Source organism: Tenrec ecaudatus, chromosome 10, assembly GCF_050624435.1.
Source record: "Tenrec ecaudatus isolate mTenEca1 chromosome 10, mTenEca1.hap1, whole genome shotgun sequence".
Lineage (NCBI taxonomy): Eukaryota > Metazoa > Chordata > Mammalia > Afrosoricida > Tenrecidae > Tenrec > Tenrec ecaudatus.
The window spans coordinates 26,123,668-26,145,722 of NC_134539.1; the positions used below are offsets into that span (position 1 = coordinate 26,123,668).

Here is a 22,055-nt window from a genome sequence, read left to right on the forward strand (position 1 = left end):
TGGTAGCTTCTTATACAAGTGCTCTGCTGTTAATGTGCTTATGAATTCCCTGCGTGTGGTGATGGGGGAGGGTGGCATCCTGTTAAAATGCAGACTCTGAGTCATGGGAAAGGTGGGGGTGGGAGAGCAACCGTAAGGTAATGCATTTCTAACAAAGTCCCAGGGGCTGAGATGCCGGGGGACCATGGACCACACTTTGCATCCCAGGGGGCTGATTCCAATCCACGTCCACGTGAAAGCATTGATTTGAACTTAGTAATGGTGGCCACTTAAGGATTTGAAGGCAGTAAGCTCATCTGAAGGTCGAAAGTGATAAAAATCACTTTTTGGTGTTTTTTTGTTTTTTCTTTTTTTACAAAAGAAGGAAAGAGTTTTCTTAGCAAAACGCCAACGTTCACCTTTAAATGACACCAGAGCAAGTGGGAAAAGTGCAAGGCAGACATTCCCAGGAACGCAGCTCTCCATCGAGGGCAGGGAGGTGGAACAAAGGGATGTGAGGTGTGCCAAAGCAAGCACGGCTGCGAAGACAGCGTGGTGATTTTTCACACGTGTCCCTTGGGAGTGGCCTTGTTCATGCGCACTGGCCCTCTGCTGATGTTTCCACCTTGTGAGTGAAGATGCTCTGAGGTTGTGCCAGTAGGTTCCTGGGCATGCAATGTGCAGCACCAGCTGACCTGGGGTCCACTTCAGCAATGCGGGGTAACCTGGAGAGCACGTTGGCCCGTAACAGAGCCAGTTAAATATCAACGTAGATGATGCATTTAAACCAAGAGTCTGGGTCATCACAGGTAAAGGATAGCTAAAATAATATAGTCACATGAGGTAAAGGTAGGGGACAGTGACAGGAGAGAGAAGAGGCCTTTTAGACTCATAGCCTCTGAGTTTGAATTTCTCTTTCTCAACCTGGGGCCTTAGTTGAAATCAAGTTGATTTTCACTCACAGCGACGCTGTGGAGAGAGTAGAACTTCACCATAGGGTTTCCTGGGCTGTAGTCTTTTCAGGAGCAAATAACCAACAATCTGTGGATTCTGTTGATAGGTTCAAACTGAAGACCTTTTCGTTAGTAGCCAACCACTTACCTGTATTGAACCACGTGGGCTACTTGCATTTAAACTTGAGGTATCTTGTTCAAATGCCCGGTGGCCAAGTGGTGTTCAGTTGCTAACCCAAGGGTTGGCAGTTGAAACCCACCAGCTGCCATGAGAGAGAAAGATGTAGCTATCTCTTTCAATAAAGAGTAAAACTGTGTGTGTGTGTGGGGGGGTGATATTAAAACCTTGAAGACCCCATAGGGAAATGCAACTCTTTCCTAAGATATCCTAGGGCCCTCTTTCTGAGGTCACCATTAAGTTGGAATCAAATCAACGGCCATGGGATTAGTTACCTTATGATGGATCCTTGGTGGCACCATGGTTAAGTACTCTGCTGCTCACAGAAAAGTCAGCAGTTCCAACTCACCAGCAGCTGCAAGAGAAAAAAGTCAGCTCCTGTCAAGATCACAGCCTGGGAAACCCTTCAGAGGAAGTTCTGCTCTCTCCTACGGGGTCTTTATAAGTTGAAATCGACTTGATAGTACACAACCAGAAGTAATATTTTTTTTCTTTAATTGTGAAATGGAGATACGGAAACTGGGCTTGGGTACGTTTTCAAGGAGACAGCCTATGCTAGAAGCCAGTTCCTACAAATGTACTTAAGAAACTGGATTTAAACAATAGCTGTATTCCTGAAGGCTTGTGCCAAGTGTGACAGTACAGTCGACGGGCATTAGAAGAACCCTCACAGTTGGCAGATATTTTGATGCCAATCACTGTTCTACTTTCTTATTTCATTCTCATGACACAGTAGCCAACCTCCCTCTCCATTGTGTGTGAGAAAATAGAAAAAGTCCTCTGAAAACCCCAAATAGCTACTCAGGGTTTAGAGGAGAGAATTGTGGGAGTTGAAAGCAATCAAACGTAGGTTGGAGCCCCGTTCTGCACCTGAACGGCATGAGCTAGGGGAAGCTATCGGACCCGAATCTCAGCTTCCTCACTTGAAAATGCAAACGAGGCTAGAGATTGGAAGCTCTACACAGCTGCAACTCAAATGAGGCCTGGCACTTCAAGATCACCAACACTATTGGCTGTATTGATGTTCCTATCCAATCACGGTCCATTTTCATTAACTAATTCATTAACTCACTAATTAACTTCATTTTTGAGGTTTTTAATAACAGAAAAAATAGATCGTATTCCCCCGTATTACAGGCCCTTGAACTGGCTTCGTTTCCCTTGGTGCCCTTCCCATGGTGTGTGGAAAGAGGTCCCTTTCTCGGGGGATCATGAAAACCACTGGCTGCTAGTTTCTGGATAAAATATCATGGGAACCTAAAGGTGCATGCCCAGGGACCCAGCACGATAGGATAAACAGCAGTCTATTCCTGCCGGCTGCTGAGGTGTGCATCTGGGAGGAAGTGGAAAATCCATTTGGGATGTGCCAAAACACAGCTTAAATTGGCGCGCGTATCCCAAACGGCCCAACTGCTTTTATCAATGGTATGCTCCAAAGCAGTCAAAAACCATTTGGCCAAACTTGACGGACAGTTGCATTTGCGGGGAGGAAGTTACAAATGCAGCTCAGAATATTTTCAAAGCCAATGACCTGTATTAGAACATTCCCCCCAGAGGAAGCATTTTTATGTGAGAAAGAGCTTTATTTTAAGAAACATCCAAATCCCAACACGCTTGGCGGTGTTGTGGTGGGGCGGCGCCATTTGTACCCAAATAGCACAAACAAGCACAAGGACTGCCCCAGAAGGCAGGAAACAAGCTGGTTCTTGGTCCCACAAGGAGTCCTGCGTCTCCCTGAGGGCCGCCCGCTGAGGATACAGCGATGAGTAATGGTGACCAGGTCCGGAGTACTGACGTGTGCCTAGGAACCGATGCCCAGTATCACCTGATTTTATTTTAATGCACTTCCAGGAAAGAATGTGAAACAAGCAGTCGAACAAAAAACATTGCCAGCAAGTGGCTCCCAATACATACATGGCAACCCCTTGTGTTGACAGAGTAGAGCTGCTTCGTAGGGTGTTCTTGGCTGGAATCTTTATTTACGGAAGCAGATTGCCAGGCCTTTCTGTCGCAGTGCCACGCAGTGGGCGCTGTTAACCTTTCGGTGAGTGGTTAAGTGCACGCTGTTGGGCCACTGACACCTGGTGCAGAATATCATGGCCCTATTAACAGCTCAGGCGTGTGGCTGTTACTCCTTCGCTGGGCTCCCCTAGCCAGTGAATTCCCCTCTGCGAAGGCGAATGCAGCCAGACTTCAGAGGCCAGGCCCTGACCGTGGCCCTTGCTCTGCTTTTGGAAATAAACATGGGATCGCCGTCTGGAGCCGTTAGTCCATGGCAGCTGGTGCTGTGAGCAGCGCCCTGTGGGGAACGTGCTGGGTGTTTGCAGAGCAGCCTTCAGGGGTCTCCCCGGGATTCCAGGGGCCCCTGGAGAATGAGTCAGAGTTGGTAACGCAGAGGACTAGTGCAGGAGCGAGATCTGGACATGATTCGCTCTATTTGAGGGAGGGAATCTAGCTCAGGATGGCTGGGCCTGAGACTAAGCCTGGAGAACCAGGGCTGAGAGGCAAGTGTGGAGGTCAGGTTCATGTTTCCATGTTCACCCTTACTTGCTGTGAGTGGGCCCGGGTATGGAATGCAAATCATCCTTACATAGACTGTAGACATCCTGGCCGTAAAGAACTGGTGAGGGAATAAAATAAAATAATGATTATACAACCCTTCTTGATATGACTGAACTATTGAATTGTTTGGTATGTGAGATATATGTCAATTAAACTTTAAAATAAAAAATTTTAAATTAAATTAAATATGGACTTAACTACACTACAGGTATTACTTTTTGTGTTTAGCTGCCATTCAAATGGAAGCGAAGCAAATAAAGTTTAGCTCAATTGGTTTTCATCCATAGAAAATATCTTCATGTCCAACTTCTCCTACAATTTTCTCCTGTCCTTAAGGAATGAGTGACAGGCAGCCAGTTATACAGTTTACATCCATAGCTCCATTCTGCCAGATAGTTAACTCATGCAAACTAACCATGAGCAAGTCGTATTTCTATTTGCCAGGCCTCAGCAATTCCATCTATAAGTTGTTGTTGTTAGGTGCTGTGGAGTCTGTATCAACTCACAGTAACCCTACAACAGAATGAGACACTACCTGGTCGGGCGCCACCCTCACAATGGTTCTGATGCTGAGCCCATTGCTACAACCACCGTGTCAGTCCATCTTGTCCAGGAGCTTCCTCTTTCTTGTTGGCCCTCCCCTGTACTAAGTGTAATGTCCTTCTCCGGGGACTGGTCTCTCCTGAGACAAAGCCTCGCCATCCTTGCTTGTAAGAAGCACTCTGGCTGTTCTTCTTCCGAGGCTGATTTGTTTGTTCTTTGGGTCCATGGCGCTTTTAATGTTCTTCTCCAGCAACACAGGGAATGCAGGGCGGGCGATCCCTTCAGGAGCAGTGGTGAGAGTGGCGATACCGGGGGGTGGGGGTGGGGTGGAGGAAGAGGGGGGTGGAAAAGGAGAACCGATTACAAGGATCTACATATAACTTCCTCCCTGAGGGATGGACAACAGAAAAGTGGGTGAACGGAGACATCGGACAGTGTAAAATGACAATAATTTATAAATGATCAAGGATTTATGGGGGCGGGAGCAAGGAGGGAGGGGAAAAATGAGGAGCTGATACCAAGGGCTCAAGTGGAAAACAAATGTTTTGAGAATGATGATGGCAACAAATGCACACACGTGCTTGACACAATGGATGTATGTATGGATTGTGATAAGAATTATATGAGCCCCAATAAAATAATTAGAAAAATATTCTTCTCCAGCATGAAAGTTCAAATGCATCAATTTTTCTTCAGTCTGCCTTATCCAATGTCCAAATTTCACATGCACATGAGGCAATTAAGATCATGGCTTGGGACAAGGGCACCTTAATCCTCAAAGTAACATCTTTGCTTTTCAACTCTTTAAAGAGGTCTTGTGCAGCAGACTTACCTACTGCCACGCGTTATTTGATCTCTTGACTGTTGCTTCAACGAGCATTGATTGTGGATCCGAGTAAGACAAAAGCCTTGACCGCTTCCGTCTTTCCTCCATTTATCATGACGTTATCCTTTGGTCCAGTTGCGAGGAATTTTCTTTTCTTGACATTGAGTTAATCCACACTGAAGGCTGTGATCCTCGATCTTTAACAGCATGTGCTTCGCGTCCTCCTCACCTTCAGCGAGCGAGCTGGTGTCATCTAATTATCACAGGTTGTTAATAAGCCTTCTTCCAGCCCACATTCTTTGCCACACAATCCCGCTTCTCAGGATGCTGTGCTCCACATTCAGAGGGAATAAGAATGATGAGAGCACCCACCCTGATGCGCACCTTCTCTGATTAGCAGCCGCGCTGTCTTCCGTTGTTCTGTTCCTCTTGATCCAGCAGTAAGAGAAAGCGTCAAGAAGTGTGTGAGAAAATCCCATTATCTTTCAATTCTGTTCTTTTTTCCTTCACACACCTTTTGATACTCTTCCACAGTGAGGGAGTGGAACTTTACAGTCTCTGCCAGTGCTAACCGTTGATAGCGTCGGGGAGCGGGCAAGTGTCTCTGGACCCTGTTTGTGAAAGCCAAATCCTGGCTCGTGCCTGTACTTGCTTGTGATCATGGAGAGGTTGCTTCACTTCTCTTTATCTAAATGCTATAATTTGTATCATTAGGATAAAAATAGAACTGCCTTCATGGGATATTATGAAAATCAGATATGTGTTAGCTGCTTAGAGCAATGCTTAGTCAATGCTAACACCCGCAGCCCCACCATAAAAAAATCAATTGCCAATTCCAACTCAGCAACATAGGAAAACCCCAACTCGTAGGACAAAGTACGACTGCCCCACAGGCTCTCCCAGGCTATAATTTGTACAGAAGCAGACTGCCCTATCATTTTCCCACGGAGCAGCTGGTGGGTTTGAACTGCTGATCTTTTGATCAGCAGCCACGCAGTTAGTTGTGGTGCCACCAAAGTGGTCATTGTTTTATGATCCAGTCCAGGCACATCTACTACATGTGAAATGGGATCCACGGACCTGTGCTATTGGAAGACCCCAAATGCAACACGAAGCTTTGTCCTTTCATTGGTACTGAGCAGAGACACATCAGCCTGGAAACAGTACACAAGGCGGCCGTGTGGATGGAGATCCACCATCAGCAGTGGAATTCTGGCATGCCTGGGTGCCTACCAGCGACAACCGGTGCTTACGAGTCACAATGTGTGAGATAAAAGAGAGCCACAGAGCAGGAGGGGGCACACTACAGTGGCACTGAGTCTGCAAAAGAAGCTCAGTTTCCTTTCAGAATAAAATGCCGAGAGTGTGAAGTCCCATAGTCAGCTAAAGACTTTTCATACAAAGGGTCAGAAAATACAAACAAAGCACCTAGAAAAGAAAGTAACAAAATGAACTGATCAGAAAAAGTTCTTATAGTTTGGATCTTGTCCCAGAGAGCGAATGTGGTAGGACAGCTGAATGGCACACCTGGTCAACGTGAGGTAATAAGCCATAACTGACCTCTACCTGGGCCACTGCTTGCCATCCTTCCTGACTGGACCCTCTTAGTACTGTCTAGAAAGCTGCCACTTATGTGCACTTTAGAAATGTTACCCATCAGTGCTACCCCGTATTTATATTTGGAAAGGATGCTGACATTTTCGGAGCTCGGGCTTGACTAAGCAACCTTGGTGGTGCAGTGGGTTAAGGGTTGGACTGCTAACCACAAGGTTGGTGGTTCAAATCCACCAGTCACTTCCAGGAGGAAGGTGAGGTTATATGCTTCCATAAAGATGTATAATCTGAAGTATCAGTCATGGCTGCAGTGACCACCAGACTGGTGAGATTCTGGTGGCTGAGTCCTTGCCTTTGGCCACTGAAGACCTTATAAGCTGTCCAAAACAAGAATACTTGATTTTATCAATAAGGCCAAATGGGGCATGTGATAGTTAGGTTTATTGTGCCAACTAGGTCAATAGGAACATGTGAGTGGAGTTTGGTCAGGTCACAACTTGATTGGAGGGGAAGCAAGGTAAATGAAGACAGCCAACATCCCATCCCCTTCTTCCTCCCTGGTGATCAGACCAGGGTGCTCCTGCTTTAGCTAGTTCTCTGCTTCAACCTGTGAACTACACTACCTGTGGGCCAAGCCACTCATGGATCATGCTGCTGGAGCTGGAGGATCCTTCAAGACCTGCTTTCTCAAGGTGCTGGTGAGCATGTTGCTTGAGCTTGAGGCTTGTGGATTCTGTTACCATGCATTGCTTGAGTTGGCAATGGTATCAGGCCTGCTTTGCTACGCTCCTGTGCTACTGACTGTTGCTAACCACCCTGCTGTCTGCAGGCAGACTCTGTCTGTCTTGCCTGATGGAAGACTCTGCTGTCTGCTTCCTTGACCTTGGACCCAGAAACCCACCTGAGCTGTAAACACTTCCAGCATATTACTGGTAACTGTTCCATGAAAGTGAGTTGAACTGAGCACTCTGTAATGCTGTGTGGACTAATGAGCTGCTATATCCCTTCTCATGGCATAAATAAAAATAAATGAATAAATAAATACTATATATATATATATATATAAAACCATACATGTCCTGGTTTTGTTTCTTTAGAGAACCATGCCTAATACAGGGCACAGGGAATGCTCTTGGCAATCTCTCCAAGAAAACGGCCAAGCACAGCTATGTGGAGTTCATGTCCAATTTAAGGTCAGCCAAATCCCCCAGTCAAGGGGAACCTGGTGCCGGGAGTACGCAGTCTGGATATGACACCCTTGTGGCAACCTCAGAAGACGGCATCACAAAAGTCATGCTCAAACTCCCCTCCAAAACAAACCCAAAAAAGGCACTCCATCGTAACATGTATCCAGAACTCAGACTTGCACTTGGAGCAGCCGTTAGGGAGGACTCAGCTGTCACCGTGAGAAGAAGAGATGGTGACCGTCACTGTAGTGGAAATGACCTGGACAACTTCCACGATGACGGAGAGAAGAGCGCTCACATACTGCCATTTGGCTGGGGGTTTGTAGGTCGTTTTATACATTTCCCTAAGCTGCTGGTTGCCATGGTAAATGGCCCAGCCGTGGGGGTCTCCTTCACCCTTCTGGGGCTATTTGCTATCATATATGTTTCTGACAGGGCGATGTTTCATAGCCGTTTTAGTCCTTTGGGACAGAGTCCAGAAGGAGCCTCTTCTCACATCTTTCCAAAGATAATGGGCTCAGCCAAAGTGGCCGAGATGCTCATTTTTGGAAAGAAGATAACGACAAGAGAAGCTTGTGCTCAAGGACTTGCGACTGAAGTGTTTCCTGATAGCGCTTTTCAGAATGAAGCTTGGACCAGGCTCAAAGTAGAAGCAAAGCTTCCTCCCAGCGCCATGAGAATGTCACAGCATCTTATCAGAAATACAGAGAAAGGAAAGCTGCATGCTGTTTTTTCTGCAGAAAGCCGTGTCGTCCAGGGCAGAGGCAGTCGGACAAATGTGCCAAGGCACCCATGAGCTTCTCCTCTGAGACAGCAAAGCTGTGATAACAGTTACAAACAAGTTCAGTACATCAAGGGGGAGGCCTGTGATATTCTGAGTTCTCATATTTGAACTAAGTAAACTTCCATGGTGCCATTTTTCAGCGCTAATATATTTCTATGACAATTATATTTCATTAAAGCCACCAGCTGACAATAAAACCAAGAAAAATGAAAAACAACAAACAAGAACAAAACCACTAGCCAAGATCCTTGGGAGACAAAAGATGCTGCATGCTCCTGGAAAGATTTACAGCCTCGGAAAACCTAGAGAGGGTACTGTGAATTAGAATCTACTTGATAACAGCAGTTTGGGGTTTTTAAGAGCCCTAGTGGGGAAAATAATTATGTAGACTCAGCTGTAAGGATGTACAGGGGAGCCCTACCTCTTTCGACATGACTTGTTGCAGGCACAGTGAAACAGTGTGCCTGGCCTCCTGCTTTGAAAACATTCCCACATTGCCGGCTGAGGTCATCGCTTAAAACGCCACGAAAGCACGGCGTCTGTCCGCCCACAAATTGCAAATGACTGGATGGGTCCAAACTTAGGCAATTTCTGGATGATTGTCTTAAGATCTTCCGTAGGTGCCAGGTTCTTCCTCAACCATCTAACAAGGCAGCAAATGAAAGCTTTGTGTTACTAGAAAAGAAATCCGAGTCTTGGGTTATTTTCTTTTCGTAATTTAAGAAAAAGGCATGAAGAAAAATAAAAAAGATGTATCGTCTCAGGAACTGTTAAACTCTGTTGTACGGGGTCTTGATGTATCAGACTCGACTAGGCCCAAGGTCCACAGTAATCAGGAATCAAAGATCAAGGGACTGGAAATTAGAATTCTGGTACAAAAGCAACCAGAACACAGTTACAAAAAATGTTGACACATTGTGAGAAATGTAACTCATGTCACTGAATACCTAGGGTGTAAGTTATCAAATGGAACTGAAGTTGCTGTGTAAACTTTCATTGTTTAACAAAGTAAAGATGATTCCATCCATTATTTTTAGAAAACATTTTTTCTGTTAAAAATATTGGAACACCTTCTTTTCGTTGTTGTCATTGTTGGGTACTGCGAGTATATGTTTTTCTGTCGCTCGCTATGAAACCTTACTTTTTCGTTATGTTTATGGTGCTACTTATGAAGAAGACGTTGTTGTTGCCGTTGACATGGTTCTGACTGATAGCAACCTTAGGTGTAACAGGATGAAACACTGAAAACGCCTGGGAGAGCCTCACAACTGGTGTACTTGAGACCATTTTTGCAGCTGCAGTGTTGATTCATCTCTCAAGGGCTTTCCTCTTTTTCTCTGATCTTCAACTTCAACAGGCATGGTGTCCTTTCTCAGGGACTGCCCTTTCCCGATAACGTATCAAAAGTGTGTGAGGCAGGGTCTCGCTGTCCTTGCTGTCAAGGAGAATTCTGGCGGCACTTCCTCCAAGATAGGTTTATTTCTTCTTCTGACAGTCCATGGTAGACCCACAGCTTTGCCAACACAACACACCAAAGTCAAAGCCATCTATCTGTTCTCCTCCGGTCTTTTTTACTCATCATGAAGAGTGGAACAAGTCAAGGAAGTTATATCCTCCTTCTTACATTTATTTTCTTGAGATTCTCTGACTGCTAACAGGTTTTTGCACGACTTGTCCATTTTTTTCTGTCCTTTCTGTATGCCGTGGTCTTTCTTTGAAGCATTTTTCTTCTTTCCTGCCTTTGGTTGAACTGCATTGCTCCTCCTTTATTTCTGCCTACCATCCATATTTAAGAAAGTTGTCTGTTCTATTTTTTTTTCTTTTACCGTGGTGACCTTTACATCTTTAACATTGATTCGATACAGCTTAAAATCTATCACCCCTTATCATGGTAGTTGCAGCTTTATTTAGAACACGAGGCACTTAAAGGAGCTCACAATCGTAGAAGTACAGCTAGAATGCTCCTTAGAAACAAGGACGATGAGACCTTGTCACAGGTACTTTGGGCTTGCTATCCGAGAGATCAGACTCTGGAGAAGGACTTCGTGCTTTGTGAAGTGGAGGAGCAGCGGAAAAGGAGGAAGACCCTCCACAAGAGAGACTGAGAAGTGGATGCAAAGGAAAGAAGAGGCGTGGGGCTGGCCGGCCAGCATTTCCTTCTGTTGTGCACAGGGGGGCTGTGAGTCAGAGCTGACATGATGCCCCCTGACAACAGCAAAGAGACGCTCAGACTGGTGTGGTCCAGAGGCTCTTAAAAGATTTTATTCACACATATCGTCTAATAAACCCAGGGACTCAGGCATGCTCCAAACCTGACACAGAGACTGATGTTTCCAAATATTTATTATAAGCCAAGTACCCAATAACTTTCCCCAGTATTGTCCACTCTCATAACTCTATCTGTTCATGTAGATAGCAAAAGGGTAGAAGCCAAGGTGCTAATTTTCATACTAGCCTTCTTCTTTACTATCATAAGATTGATAGTTTCAATAGAAAGTCTAAAATTCTACTAATCTCTTTTAAATATGCTTGGAAGAATTCTAAAGCCATTATAACTATCTGGGAGAACAATAACAACAAACCAAAACGACCGAGGGAAAATCCATTTGGTCAGGGTCTAGCACCAGTCGCGTTCTTGTCTACTTTGGTAGAGATTGGAGCAAGATGGCAGATTCATGGACACTATCATTTATAGTTAATCAGATCTTCATTTGATCATAAATGCTATTTCCCAAATTAATTATATGATGAAATTGCATCTGTGTGTGTACCTTTGCATTTTCACAAAGGAAAGACGGTATCTTTCATCAGATTATTCAAAGGGTGGATAATCCCAAACGAATTTGCCACCATTTGTTTCATCCCATAAAAACCAACGGACTCGTGCCAGGAGCCGTCTTCTGAAGCTCCACGTGCAGGCCTCCTGAAGAAACTGTGTGATCTCCTTTCGGTAATTTTTCTCTCTGTCTTTTAAAAGCTTCCTTCCTCCCAGCTACTTTAACGATGACTGTGGACAAGGGAGACAATGTGAACATATCTTTCAAAAAGGTGGTGATCAAAGAAGAAGATGCAGTGATTTACAAAAATGGTGAGCGTGTCTTTCATTTCTTTCCGACAGACAGAAAGCAGGGTCGTTTTCCTACTGTAGTCCTTGGGAGGAGCTGTTGGACTGGTATTGCCATGAGGCCAGTTTATCAAATCCCATGAGAGAAACTGCCCTTCTAGGTAATGTGTTCGCTTACTGAATCGAATTAAGTTGAGGACACATAGACATATACTTGAGATATGCATGTTCAATTAAAAAAAATCCATCATGAGATGATAAGTGGGGTCCCAAGTTCAGTCAAATAAAATGCGTATTGATTTGCTCTGAAATTAAGTAAATGATCCAAAGGAACCCAGGATGTCCATTGGCGGCCGTTCTGGGAAGTACAACCCAAATGGGTCTGGAACCCTGGTATGGCTAGCTACCACCCAGTGGCAGTTGCCTAGTTGGAACAGTGATGGGGAAAATTCTGAGCTCCCTGTGAATAGGCCTTTCAGGCCAGGAGCCTTCCGACATCAGTGGGCAGGATTACTTGGCAGTTCCCACAAGAGAGGCGCTCACTTCTCTATGCTCCCCCCTCTTTGCAGAAGAACATTAGCTTGTCCCCTTCATCCTGTGCTTGAATGTCTGCTGTATCCCCGTGCCTTTCATGCCTGCTGGGAGCACATGGATGATTTCAGGCTGGTCATGCCTCCCCCACAGGCAGTCTGCTCTGGCACATCTTCTCTGCCAGGGCAGGAAAAGTGATTCAATTGGAGGGGCCAGGCAACTGGAATGTTTACCTGTGGCCTGTTGTTCTCCATTCTTGCCAGGTTCCTTCATCCATTCAGTGCCTCGGCACGAAGTCCCTGACATTTTAGAAGTGCACCTGCCATATGCTCAGCCCCAAGATGCTGGCGTGTACTCCGCCAGGTACATCGGAGGAAACCTCTTCACCTCGGCCTTCACCAGGCTGATCGTCCGCAGTAAGTGATTGAGAGGCCATCGCAACTGGTGGGATGGTTGCTAGGATTTTTCAAGTAACAGAAAATGACTGGCTAGCTTAAGCAAAAAGCAGGGACTGCTTGGAAGGAGACTAAGACTTCCAGAGATCTGGGCTCATCGGTGGAAAGAGGAAGTCCTTTCCATCTAGGGTGTTACAGGACCATAACTCATTCTCTATTAAGGTTTCTTTTACTTTCAGTTTTGAATTTCCAGGAGAAAGAATCTGATTGGCCTAGTATTGGTCAGATGTCCAGCCTCTTAAACCAATCAGCTGTAGAGATGATGGAGCTGTGTGTGGTACAATTCCCGCCCTAGGTTCTCACGTCCATATGGTCGGATCCACTCCATAAAAAGAGCTCTGGGCAGTCTCCTAGAATTGGGGGGTGAATGAGGACTCCTGGGTTGGCCTAATATGGAGTTCAGTATCAAGTTCTCTGTAAATACCACACTTTCCAGGCCATCTACTGTGATTTTATGTTAAGCTTTTAAAAAATACAAGGGTTATAACCAATGAGAACTTTAAAAAAATGATCTTATGGTAATTACCACAGTGGAGCGTAAACATCACCACTGTTTTCTTTCTTTTTTGGCTAGGAACTGGTTTATAAGAAACAAAAAACTAATAATTATGCTGACTTTGCTCCAGCAATGTCATCTATTCATGATATTAGATATTCAGGCTGTCAAGTCTAACTACCAGGACTCCTCTGTCATTTCTCTCATGTGTAGGGTCTCTAATTCACAAAGATGGTACTTTTTGCTTTACTGTATGTTGTCTAATTGAGGCAACAGCAGATGTTGTTCACAGCTCGGTGCCAGGCATCGTGCTGTGTTGGGAATGCAAAAGTAATCGAACAACCCCTCCCTCTTGGATTGTTCCCCATCAGAGCACATCGATCCTTAAGGGGATGTACAGATGTTGCAACATGGCAAGCAAAGGACACAGAGTTCATATGGTTTTAGGCCCCAAACAAAGTCACCTTTGAGGGTATAAAATATAGCAAGGTATTTTTCAGGCAGGCCTTTTTGAGAAGGACTGAAAAGAGTAAATCTATTTATGCCTAGATCTGTTTCCTCTTGACTAGCTTGAATAACTATTGTGCATGTCTCCTGTGAAATGTGAGACAAAAAAAGTCTTAGCAAAATCAACCCTTCAAAATATATACAGGGTTTATGATGATGCCACCACTTCACGATCCAGCCTCCAAAACTAAATAAAAACAAAAATATCCAGCCTCAAACAGCTTGTGTCACACTCACCTGCCCCTGATGTGAAGATTCTGTGACTGTGGGAAAGAGAGTCTGGGAATGTCCACCTTGAGTCCTCTCCCAGGACCATCCCAGTCACAAAGGAATAATAATTTCCAGTGAGTTCCGTAACATTTATTTCAGTTACGTAGCTTCCCTTCGGTCTATAGAGCTCTGAATACCAGATATCAAGTCTGTCTCGTGATGGCTCATGTTGGCACCCATGATAAAGAGCCTGGCAGCCATCTGGAATTGGTGCTCTGAGTACCTACAGAGGTGACTTGTAAGAAAGTCCTGGTAATCTGCTTCTGAAAAATCAACTCTGGGTCGCACGGTCCTCCTTTGACACATGGGTCACAACGAGCTGGGATCCAGCAATGGCACCTAGTGAGTAGGGCCCTTCAGAAGCCAGAGAAGGTGGAACACATTTTTCAAGAGCATCAGCTGTTCTTCATAAATACATGATAAAATGCATCAAGTCTTTTTTAATGCCAAGACAAACATGACCGAGTGTTATAACTCATATTAAGATTCACCTGAAATTCTAAGGTACAGCAAAAGGCTTCAAACACATTTTATCTTCAATTTGTCTCTTTTTCCAATTGCTAGAAATACATGTTCATTTCTTAGGCAGTGTTTCCGTGAAAGGGCTGAGGAGCATTCTGCTTTCTAAGGTCTGATTTCTGAAAGAGTTTGAGTTGAGTCAAAATCATCCCATGTAAGATTATTTATGTTTCCAAGGAGGAGGTCTTTGATCAGAAATGAGGGAAAGTTGAAGGCATTTATCTTGGGAGCTCTGTATTATGAATTGAAGTCCAGGCAAAGTTGTTCCTTAAAAAGATTGGTATTAAAAATCATATTGGTTATATTTATAAATTTCTTCTCACCATGAATCCTCTCTGACAAAAGAATTTCCACAAGCATTACATCTGTATGATATCTCGATGTGGTCTGTGAATATGTGGTTTCTTAAACTATGAGCTCACAAGATTTTTTTGAAGAAAATAACAAAAGCCTAACTGCCTGCCTGTTGTCCACTAACAATCTCTTTTCCTGACTTCACCTCCAAGAAACGATCCCTTTTCAATGGTTCCCAAGGGCTTCATTCTTTCATCTTTCTCAGAATAAGCTATGAAGCTGGGACAGGTTTACAGGGAGGCACAGGGATAAAGACAGTTTAATGTAACAGGAAGCCCATTTTCATCTCCATTGTCTGCTGCCATTAATTTTTAGCATGCTCAGAAGTCCTGCAGTCTGGCTCTCAAGCAATCACAAATAAATGATGTAAAAGCTCCCCCCCTTATATATTACTATCTATAAACATTAGCTTCTAGATATTCTGCAGCTTTATCTATGAGTGGAAGGCTGTAGGAGAAGGTCTATGTTGACAGCCTTCCTTATTATTTTTGAGAAAATACTGATAACCAGGAGTTATTGCCAAAGAAACTATAAGGCACCGGTCCAAGCTTATCACCATGAGACTGACATCCAGGGACAGAAATGCTAATTCCTTTCAGATGAGAAGTGCAACTCAGTTCCTAATGACCAAGGGTCATCCAAGCCCCCTAGGTTTTCTTTATCCTTGAACATACTTAACAACTGAGGACACGCTGACCCTGGTCTCAAGTAAATCGCCAAGGGATGGAGAAAAGGAGCCAGGACGACATGAGCCTGTAGGCGGTTTTCCATCCTTGCACATTAGGTTTGGTGTATTTTTTTCATTCCTCATATATTTCCACCCGAAAGATAAATGGATGTTATTTGCTCCTGCTTCCCCCTTTTGCCTTATTCCTTCTCAAATTTTGTACAAGAGGTTTTCAAAATGTTTTCGAAGTGTTTCATCATCTTTTTTGTTCCATTTCCCCACAAACTTTTGGAAGCCCTATTGAGCATGGCTGGGATCACTCAAAGAGCCATTTAAGCACAGATGGCAGGGCCAATTCTCAGAGCTTCCCATTCGGGAGCTTTGGGAGGGGTCTGGGACTTCATTTAGAATAGGTCCCAGGAGATGGCAATGTTCCAGGAGGGGTCACACGCTGAGACTGTCCGCTGGTGTCCGCAGTTCCTAAAACATGCCATGAGCTCCTCCCCTGCCATTGTGCTGCCTGGAACACGTCTCTGGCCTTATCTTCTTTGCTACAAATGCAGGTGGTGCAGATTTAGTGCCCATAGCACAGCCTCTGGGAAGACTTCCTTGATACCGGCCTCCACCCCCCAAGACAGAATTAAGTACCTCTTGTGTTTGTTGCTGTATCATTTTGTGTTTACAAGTCAGTTTTCCAAATTAGACTATGAGTTTCTAGAGAGCAGAGATTATAGTTTAGTTTTCTTCATATATCAGTGTCCAGGGAAATGAGTGGCATATAGTAAGTGCTCACGAAAGCTCTGTAGAGTGAATGCCTTCCACTCATCCCAGCCTTGCTCTCCTTTACAAAAGGATGCGAAGCTCAGAAGTGGGGACCCCAATGCAACCGTCCTTGCACGGCTTGCAGGAACAATGGCGTCTGCCATGAAGACACCGGCGAGTGCATCTGTCCTCCAGGATTTATGGGGAGAACATGTGAGAAGGGTAAGTCAGGTGTACTTGCTAAACTGTACACTTGTCAAAAGTACACATCATGGATCAACCAGACCAGCGTTGCTGGATCTAGAATTCCAGCTATCTGGATACAGATGGCGATGGAAGCTTAATGGCAGCCAGACACGTGGCTCCTCCTCCACGTGAATGTTTGGAAGCTACCCTAGATTTACGCACATCCTACATGACTGTAAGTGGTCGCCTGTGAGGCCGGTTCATCTGCTCACACCACAGCCAGGATGGGACTGCTTTCCATACGCCTTCATTTAGAGGAGACCCTTTAAAAGAAAAATCGCGTATTTCAAAGAGATGTATTTTCTAGCAGTGCATGGGTGGTTCAGTGGTAGAATTCTCAAAGGGATGTATTTTTTAAAAAAGTTTTGTTGGCACTTCATCCACATATCATACAGTTCAATCGTATCAGGAGGAGTTGTACAATCATTACCACCATCAATTTTAGAACATTTTCTTCCTCCTTGTACTCATTGTTATTAGCATAATTATTGTTATTGTTTTAATTGTGGCTAAATGGTATTCAGAACATTCTCCAATTCAACAATTTCTACATAAATAATTCAGTGCCATTGATGATAAAGAGTTGCACTTTTTTTCACTGTGACTCACTTTCCCCCACTGCACCCCCACCCCTCTGCCTTGAAGCGTGTGAGCTGCACACATTTGGCAGAACCTGCAGAGAACGCTGCAATGGCCCAGAGGGATGCAAGTCCTACGTGTTCTGTCTCCCAGACCCTTATGGGTGTTCCTGTGCCGCAGGCTGGAAGGGTCTACAGTGCAATGAAGGTATGCTCACCCCTGGATATGCGCCAGTGGCAACTATGAACTGATGATTCTTTAGTCGGTGCACAAAGGAGAGCCAGTTCACAGGAATCACATGCTGTTTAGAGTCTAGAATAGTCCTTGGCTGCTCCATCACCTCTGTTTTGAGTCAGAGTCATTTTCATACAAAGTTCCTTACGCTGTCACATGCAGACTCTGGCCAGCATCACCGGGGGGGTCTTATTACTACCCAGATTTTGACTGAATGGGTCTGGGAGCGGGGCCTGAAACTTGACATTTCTAAGATGCTTCCAGGTGGAGCTGATGCTGGGAGGTGGGGTTGTTGGGCCAGAGGATTGTTTTGCTTTCCAACAGAGCCTACAAATCAGAGCTTTTAGGTTCTATCCAGACAGAATTTGAGCCTGAAAATGCAGGGAAGTTCAGGGTTTATCTGCTGTGGGCCTCACTCGGGCAGAGCCCCCTCCCCTTTCAAAGGCTTACTGTCCTGTTGGATGGGGCTCCCTGGCAACTGTCACACGATAACCAATGGGAACCTGCAGCTAAGTAGGCTTTGCAGTGTTCATCTTGCAAAGGGCCGCTCTCCACCTGTGACCTGCACGGTCTTAGGGTGGCGTCCCCAGCAATGCGTCCACAATGCTCTAGGGCAGAGCATGAGCAGGAACAGAAAGAACTACAGAATGTATTAGGTCATGTACATGTAAGTCATGTAAGAATCTAAAAATTAAATTTGTGATCTAATTGTTCCCTAGTAACCACATCAAAAAAGAAAAATGACAGGGGGAATGAATTTTAATGTTTTACTTAATGCAGCATGCTGAAACAATGATCATTCCAACATGCCAATCAATTGGGGGAAATGAGATGTTTCACTTTGCTTTATCCCTGTCTTTGGGCTCTAGTGTGTCTCAATTTATACTAGTGATAATGGCATATTGTTCAGTGCTGGTTTAGGGGTTTCTAGTAAGGAGGTGGGGAGGAGGGTCACACAAAAATATGCTTCAGAGACACATATGCCACACTTCACTCAGGTCCCTAGAAGCGCTGTGTCAGTCCGACAGAACAGGGAGGAGCCACGGCAGTGGGGGACCGTACATATGAGAACTGGCTTCTGAATTGAACACCGTAAGGTGAGAAATCAATGAAGGCCGCAGGAGACCCAGTTCCTCTTGTAAAAATGCAAATGAAAATCTTACAGATGCAGCTTCCCCAAATCCACAGGCACAGGTGAACATTGTCCTCGGGTCTAGGATGAGGGATGAGCTTGCACAAAGCATAGACGCTCAGTCTCAGTCCTTCCTGGCGAATGAGTCTCTCCCCAAACCCAGCTCCATGCTGACTCAAGGTCAAACTGCCCTCCAGGATTCTGAGACCCTAACTCTTTCCGGAGTAAAAAGCCCCATCTTTCCCCTGAGGATCAGCAGGTGGTTTCAGACTACCAATCACATGGCCAGCTCAAACTTTCCATGTTACCAAGGCAACAGGAAAACTGCCTCAGGGCACAGGTTGCATGCTGTGCTGCCGGGAGCCTGCGCTATGCTTGCACTTCGTCAACAACGCTCCTGGAGGCAAAGCTCCCAACCCTTCAAGTTCCTCAGTGTGTTCGTCCAGGTAGACTCGACAAACAAATCCAGGGAGACTCACAAGAACTTTATATCAAAGAGCAACTGTATATTAAGAAAACATCCCAGCCAGTCCAGATCAAGTCCTTAAATCCAATATTAGCTCACGTGTCCAATACTAGTCTATACTTTCCTCTTGAGACTCACACAGCCATACAATGACACCAAATGCAGGAAGGTCACAAACCAGTGCGTGGGACATCTTGTGGCTCCAGTGGTGGTGAGAGCATCTTTTCTCAGCTCCGGTGTGGGTCTCCATGTGGCTCCTCCATCTCCAGGGCTCTGGCTCCATCAGTGTAGCTTCATGTGCTTCTCAACAGGAATGTCTCACATCTAGGGTGGAGACAAAGCAGAGAGCATGTCTCTGGCTTCCGGTGAGCTATTTATCTCTGTCCGCACCTCCAAATGAGGTCAGCAAGCTGCAACAGGTTGTCAGGCTAGACTCTACCCCTTCCTCCAGTTGACAGGAGCTCACGTAACTGCCACAATCAGCAATTCAGATAAATTCCACACTGCCTTATTGACTCACAAGGCCGATAGCCCAAGGAGCAAGGACCCAGCAACAAAAGCTGGCCAACGATCTACCTGCATCCTGTGCCTCCCTGCTGGATTCATACTGGTTCTCCATGTCTTTGCAGCCTGCCAGCCTGGTTATTACGGACCAGACTGTAAGCTGAGGTGCGGGTGCACCAATGGGGCGCTGTGTGATCGGTTCCAGGGCTGCCTCTGCTCCCCTGGGCGGCAAGGGCTCCGGTGTGAGAGAGAAGGTAAAGCAAGGTAACACTGTAGTCAGGGCCGTGCAGATGCGACCACTCTGGGAACTGGCTTTTCCTCCTAGCCATCTGTCTACCGCTTGGGGGCTCCCAATTGATGAGCTATCCCTCTCACATTCACAACCGAGGGCAACACATCAGTCAGCAGTGTCCTCAGTTGGTTGCTAAAGGGACCCTGAGCCCATGACGGGGTGGGTGGATCTGTACAAATTTGCTTTAAAAAGCAAGAGAGGGACTGACCAGTCCGGTCTGGGGAGATCCGGTCGTGAAGATCATTGTCATCGAGGCTGAACCCCCCCACCCCGCCCCCGGTGCCCCAAGGAGGACCGCCACAGCCTGCGACAGCCCTGGGCTGCGGGCTCTACTATCCAGCAGGCCTGCCCGTGAGCCAGGGTCCAGAGCCTGCCTCAGCCTCTTCCTCTCTAAAACTGGGACAGCATAGTACGCGCCATACTAGCTTGTCGTGTGGTGACAAGAAGAATGGCAGAGACGCGGGCGCCGTGCGTGACTCGCTAGATGCTGTGTGTGTGTGTGTGTGTGTGTGACTGCTGTGCTGCAGAAGGGCGTCACAGTGCTGCTGCTGCTCCATGCAGGCATGCCATGGAGGACCCCCTGGATCAAGGATTTGCCAGAGCACATAGAAGTCAATAGCGGGAAACTTAACCTCATCTGCAAAGCCTTCGGCTGGCCACTCCCTGCGGAGGAGGAGATGACTCTGGTGAAGCCCGATGGAACAGTGCTTCAGGTAAGAACCACGCCTGATTTGACCCCCGGTCACCACCAGATGCTGTCAGCACAGCATCACCCTGCAGGCTCCATGCAGGGCGCACACCCTCCTGGGCCAGGCTGTGGTTAACTTTTACTAAATGCCAAGGCTGTGACTAGCTTTGACAAATACCGTGTTCCTAGACCCTAGAACTAGTTCCTAGAGCTACTTGACCCAATGCGAGGCTGAGGCTATGCCCACCAGTGGAACCAGGTATCTGGCTGGCACTCATCGTGAGAGGGCATAGTCCTGGTATCAGGGTAAATGAGGTGGCCCAGAGGCCAGAAAGTGTGACTTTAAATCCATGACACAGCAGGGAATCCATGTTATCAGGACATAGAGAGATGAGTGGTCTATTTCTAACTTGCTCTTATAAGCAATTAGGGTATTATGGATCGAAATGGCGCAGGATAATTGATTTGACTTGAGGTAGACCACCCTTGAATCTGCTGCCCATGAATTTAGAATCTAGGACATATGGTCCCGTCGATCTGACTGCATTGTTTGGTTTCTCTATAGTTTGATTTTGTCCTCCTTGCCAATGTCCGTCCTTAGTAGAACCAAATCATGATCATGCTCCTGCCCTGGAAACGATGCTACTTTCCAAAAAGCCTCCGTTCCCTCCCCTGACAATCTCAAATGTCTCTCTGTCAGCAGTGAGTTGCAGAAAATTGAAGGTCTTAAAATAGTTACCTTGCTTCTCTCTCAAAGATGACTGAAAAAACTTGACCAGAAGACACTCACGTGACTCGTAGGGAACAGGAGATGGAGAAGGTGTCATCGACACTCAGATAGAGGAGCACCCTGACGGCTTCTGAACTCTTTCCTAGGTGCTTTGCTGCCATCGAGTGAAGGCCAACCCTCTCTCCCTAACATCTCACTTACCCTGGAAACTGAAAACCCACCCCATGGTGACGGAGCCCATTCCAACTCACAGCGACCCCATGGGGCAGATAGAATGCTTTGGGCACCACTCAAGTGGTTAACCCCTTGCCACCAGGCCTCCTCCCACGTCATTGTCTATACTCCGAGTGGAAGTCGGCTGGGTTGCCTAACACAGGAACCACAAAAACATGGCAGAGCTGGGATGTGAATGCAGCCATGCCCGCGTAGTTTTAGCGCCCTGCCTTCTCCCACTACGCCTTGCTCCGCTGCCCTTTAAACACTTCAGAAAGCCACTCCGTCCGTCCACCCCACCATGGCTGTCATAAACCGGGAAGGAATAAGTGTTGCCAGGAGCTGTTTCAAAGGAAACAGGCTTCTTGCTTGTAAGTGTTTACTTCACACTGTCAGACGCACAAATAGGACGGCAGGCTTCGAGAAGGCTCTGATCCAACGTAAACTTTCAGGATTACTACAATAAGGTTGGAAAGAAGCCAGTATTTATATTAGCATTGCATTTGGCTTCTTCATCTTGCCTGGAAAACTTCTTAGGAAACAATGAGAGGGAGTCCGTGTTATGGGCCTTTTGTTTACACCTTCCTAGCACTTTTATTTTTTGTTTCTGACCTTTCCAGCCGAAAGACTTTAACCAAACGGACCATCTCTCGGTGGCCACGTTCACGGTTCACCGGATCCTGCCCCCAGACTCAGGAGTGTGGGTCTGCAGCGTGAACACAGTGGCCGGGATGGTGGAAAAGCCGTTCAACATTTCTGTCAAAGGTAAGCTCCATTTCC

At 46.0% G+C, this 22,055-nt stretch overlaps 1 protein-coding gene and 1 pseudogene across 1 annotated transcript in view; both read left to right on the top strand.

Annotated features, from left to right (window-relative positions):
- TEK (TEK receptor tyrosine kinase) overlaps positions 1-22,055 on the top strand; it is a 99,359-nt gene that overhangs the window by 43,902 nt on the left and 33,402 nt on the right. Inside the window, exons 3-9 of the mRNA XM_075558946.1 lie at positions 11,544-11,654; positions 12,425-12,577; positions 16,282-16,413; positions 17,083-17,223; positions 19,478-19,606; positions 20,206-20,357; positions 21,896-22,040. Coding sequence (XP_075415061.1) covers positions 11,544-11,654; positions 12,425-12,577; positions 16,282-16,413; positions 17,083-17,223; positions 19,478-19,606; positions 20,206-20,357; positions 21,896-22,040 — 963 coding nt within the window. The remainder of the gene's footprint in view (positions 1-11,543; positions 11,655-12,424; positions 12,578-16,281; positions 16,414-17,082; positions 17,224-19,477; positions 19,607-20,205; positions 20,358-21,895; positions 22,041-22,055) is intronic.
- On the top strand, positions 7,670-8,607 carry LOC142460169 (enoyl-CoA delta isomerase 2 pseudogene; annotated as a pseudogene).